This window comes from Nematolebias whitei, chromosome 14, assembly GCF_014905685.2.
Source record: "Nematolebias whitei isolate Nwh7 chromosome 14, NemWhi1, whole genome shotgun sequence".
Lineage (NCBI taxonomy): Eukaryota > Metazoa > Chordata > Actinopteri > Cyprinodontiformes > Rivulidae > Nematolebias > Nematolebias whitei.
Genome location: NC_056511.1, coordinates 45,842,605 through 45,845,972, shown reverse-complemented (window position 1 = coordinate 45,845,972; position 3,368 = coordinate 45,842,605). Strand labels below are relative to the sequence as shown.

Genomic DNA, 3,368 nt, shown 5'->3' with positions numbered 1-3,368 from the left:
GGGACACCTGGTGGGGAGGGGACACCTGGTGGGGAGGGACACCTGGTGGGGCGGGGACACCTGAGTAGTGTTAAGCACTTCATCTTGTCAGTGTGACTTGCTTCAGGAAGAGTGATAGGTGGGAGTTGTACTGGGCCAGTAGGTGGGAGTTGTACTGGGCCAGTACACCAGTCAAATATGAACACAGGTGTCAACAGAAGAATTCTGGGGGGAACCTCCAATGAGTCCAAAGGAACATCTTTAGAATAAACACTAGGATGCAAACTTTATTTTACAAGTGCAAACAATGCATATTGTGTCAGTCCAGCAGTGTTCAGTCAGGTCATCTGGCCGGTTTCTTTTTTTGTTGAGACGTTTCACACTTCATCTGGAAGGCTTCATCAATCTGAGGAGTCACAAATAAACCGTTTCCCCACTAAGCAGTGAACTCCAGTTTGCTGGTGATTAGATGGTTTCTGGGGCCGCCCTCTCCTCGCAGGCAGCCACAGACAAAGTAGTTTAAGATAAAGGTTCATGCTCAATAATCCAGGAAAAAACATCAAAACCACAAAAAAAGAAACTGTCCAGATGACCTGACTGAACATTGCTGGATTTTTTTACCCAGATTACCGAGCATGATCCTTGACATGTAGTGTCAAGTTACAAATACATACACCATTTTACAAAACAACAAAATACAGCTGTAGCACTAGAACAACATTAAATTAGAACGGGTTCAAGAGAGGTTCCATCCAGATGCTCACAATAACTTGTCAAACATTTACGGACTACAGTATGGCTGTGTTGCAAATTGTTTCTAAACAAGTCAAAATCCATGTGACACAGATGCACTGAGATTTGTGGGAGGAGACAGAACACCTGCAAACATTTCCACACATTGTGAAAACTCCCTCAAACAAGTCCAACCACAATATGGCGCAGCGTACTGATATACCAACTTTATTGATCAAGAATGTGTGTTGGAGGTGACGTTCTGCAACCACTACACCCACGTATAGCTCAATATTTGTAAAACTGAACAAGGCCATTTTTGAGTTTGCTACGGTTGCTTAGCTGTGTTGGCTGTCTTAAAAAAAGAAAAACTTTGCAGAGAGTGGTGAAGGCTGCACAGAAGATGTTGTGGAGTCAGTCTCCCCACCATCACAGACATCTACACCTCCAGATGCAGGAAGAGGGCCACCTGCATCATGAAGGACCACACTCACTCAGCACACACACTTTTTGCCCCGCTCCCCTCAAGAAGGAGGTTGAGGAGCATTAAGTGTAGAACCACTAGACTGAGGAACAGCTTCTACCCTGAGGCTGTTAGACTCATGAATCTCTAACCAGAATAATCACTGTGAAAAATCACATTGTGTTGCTGCTGATCAGTTCCATGTTGCTGCTGATCAGTTTCAATGTTGCTGCTGATCTGTTTCATGTTGCTGCTGATCTGTTCCATGTTGCTGCTGATCTGTTTCAATGTTGCTGCTTATCTGTTTCATGTTGCTGCTGATATGTTTCAATGTTGCTGCTGATCTGTTTCATGTTGCTGCTGATCTGTTTCATGTTGCTGTGTTCATGTGTGCTCATCTGCTCACAGACTCATGTTCGTGCTGCTGTTAGATGTAATGTTTTTATGCTGTTAGTGCTTAGTGTATATTTAGTTGATGTTTTTCTTAGTTCATATCTTTGACGTTTTTACTGTTTTTCTTTTACATTTTTTTGTTGGATGTAACTGGGACCCTGTGTACATCATAAAATAAAAAATAAAAAACAATAAAGAAACGCCGACTTAAATTGGGTCAGCTCAGAAAGTTCTAGATGTACGTCAAAGACAATAACGAATAGTGATAATAAAATTTGTACCTGACAGAGAACAGCTTCTCCTCCGTCAGCGCCGTGGGTCACCCTAACAATAACCATGTCCCTTTGCTGTGGGAGGTCACTTTGCAGCTCCCCCCACAGCTCCACCTCTCCTCCACCCTGAGGATCCCTGATGTAGACGTTTTCACATGTTATGATGCTCAGTTTCAGCTCTGTGCTGTCCTCCCTGGTAAAAACCAGCTGTCTGACCTGCAGCTGTTGTCTTTCCCTGATTTCCAGATTAAGACCTGCTGGGCACAGGGTGGAGCCTAAGCCCAAAACTTTTCCACCTTCACTCAGGTAGGTGAGAAAACGTGTCTGAAGCTCAGGAGTTAGAGGTTCCTCCTCTGCCAGGACCAGGAGCCTGGTGTTGTCCAGCCAAGGATCAGTTAGTGCCTGCTGTGGCAGGAGGGGGTAGATGATGTTGGTTTCATCATTTATACACTCTGTTAATAGTTGATGAACTACCTGGAAGCGCTGCTGGCAGCCACCTGTGTACACCAGAACATTTGGTGGTTTACGTGTACAGTCAGTGCCTTGGCCACATCCCTCTTTAGGATCATACTCCAGTTCATCTACACACCCATCCATACTGTCCAGTTCAGTGAAGTTATCGTCAGGGAGGTCAGGAATGTTCTCTGCAGAGGCGTTTTTAACAGACAAGATGGTGCTGTTCTCCAGTTCCAAACATTCATGGCAGCTGGACAGGTGGAGGTGGTGTCCATGGCCCTCCATGTGTTGATGATTCAAAATATGGTCCCCCAAGTTACAAACTGATCCAAGATCCTGGGTGCCGGGCAGCGGTTCTGACCCCCGGCGTTCCTCTACTCTCCTCTTCACTCCAGGGAGAAGAAGCAGACTGCCTTTACGCCATTGTCCGTGCTGCTGCTCAGAAAGCAAGAAATGATGGAATGATTCCGAAACAACCTTTGTTGTAAGGGTGCAGGAGGAGGTTTTGGCAGTCTTTGGGTTCTGCTGACTCTGATTCTCCAGCAGCTTACTCAGAGTACATTCCTGAAGGAGAACAGCTGCACAAAACAAAACAAACGTCAGAAGATCGCAGAAGAAATGAACAAACCTGTTAAAATGATTTCAGCTGAATAGTTGTATTTTTGGCCTGTTGGAGGAACCAACATAAAAACTTGAGAGTATATTAAGGTCAACACTTAGTGCACATGTTTGAAACTCTTAATCCTCGAGCTGCCCTTAGATAAAAATGACTCTCGAGGTCTCAGTTTTAAACCTTGGGTCTTGTGAGGGAATAGCAGGCAAGAGATTAATGTACACAAAACAGACGCCCCTACAGATACTAGATTAGCTCAGAATAGTTACAGTAAGCATACAGAAAGCCCTGACAAACTATTCAACATCCATAAGAAGCCTCATCTACAAACCAGATTCCAAAAGAGTTGGGACACTAAACAAATTGTGAATAAAAACTGAATGCAATGATGTGGAGATGGCAAATGTCAATATTTTATTCGTAATATAACATAGATGACAGATCAAAAGTTTAATCTGAG

The 3,368-nt window shown here is 44.1% G+C and overlaps 1 protein-coding gene across 1 annotated transcript in view; it reads right to left on the bottom strand.

Moving 5' to 3' along the window:
• The window catches only part of hlcs (holocarboxylase synthetase (biotin-(proprionyl-CoA-carboxylase (ATP-hydrolysing)) ligase)), a gene marked incomplete in the record, with an annotated part of 49,493 nt that overhangs the window by 34,448 nt on the left and 11,677 nt on the right, over positions 1-3,368 (bottom strand). The window contains 1 exon segment of the mRNA XM_037687732.1: positions 1,849-2,859. Coding sequence (XP_037543660.1) covers positions 1,849-2,859 — 1,011 coding nt within the window.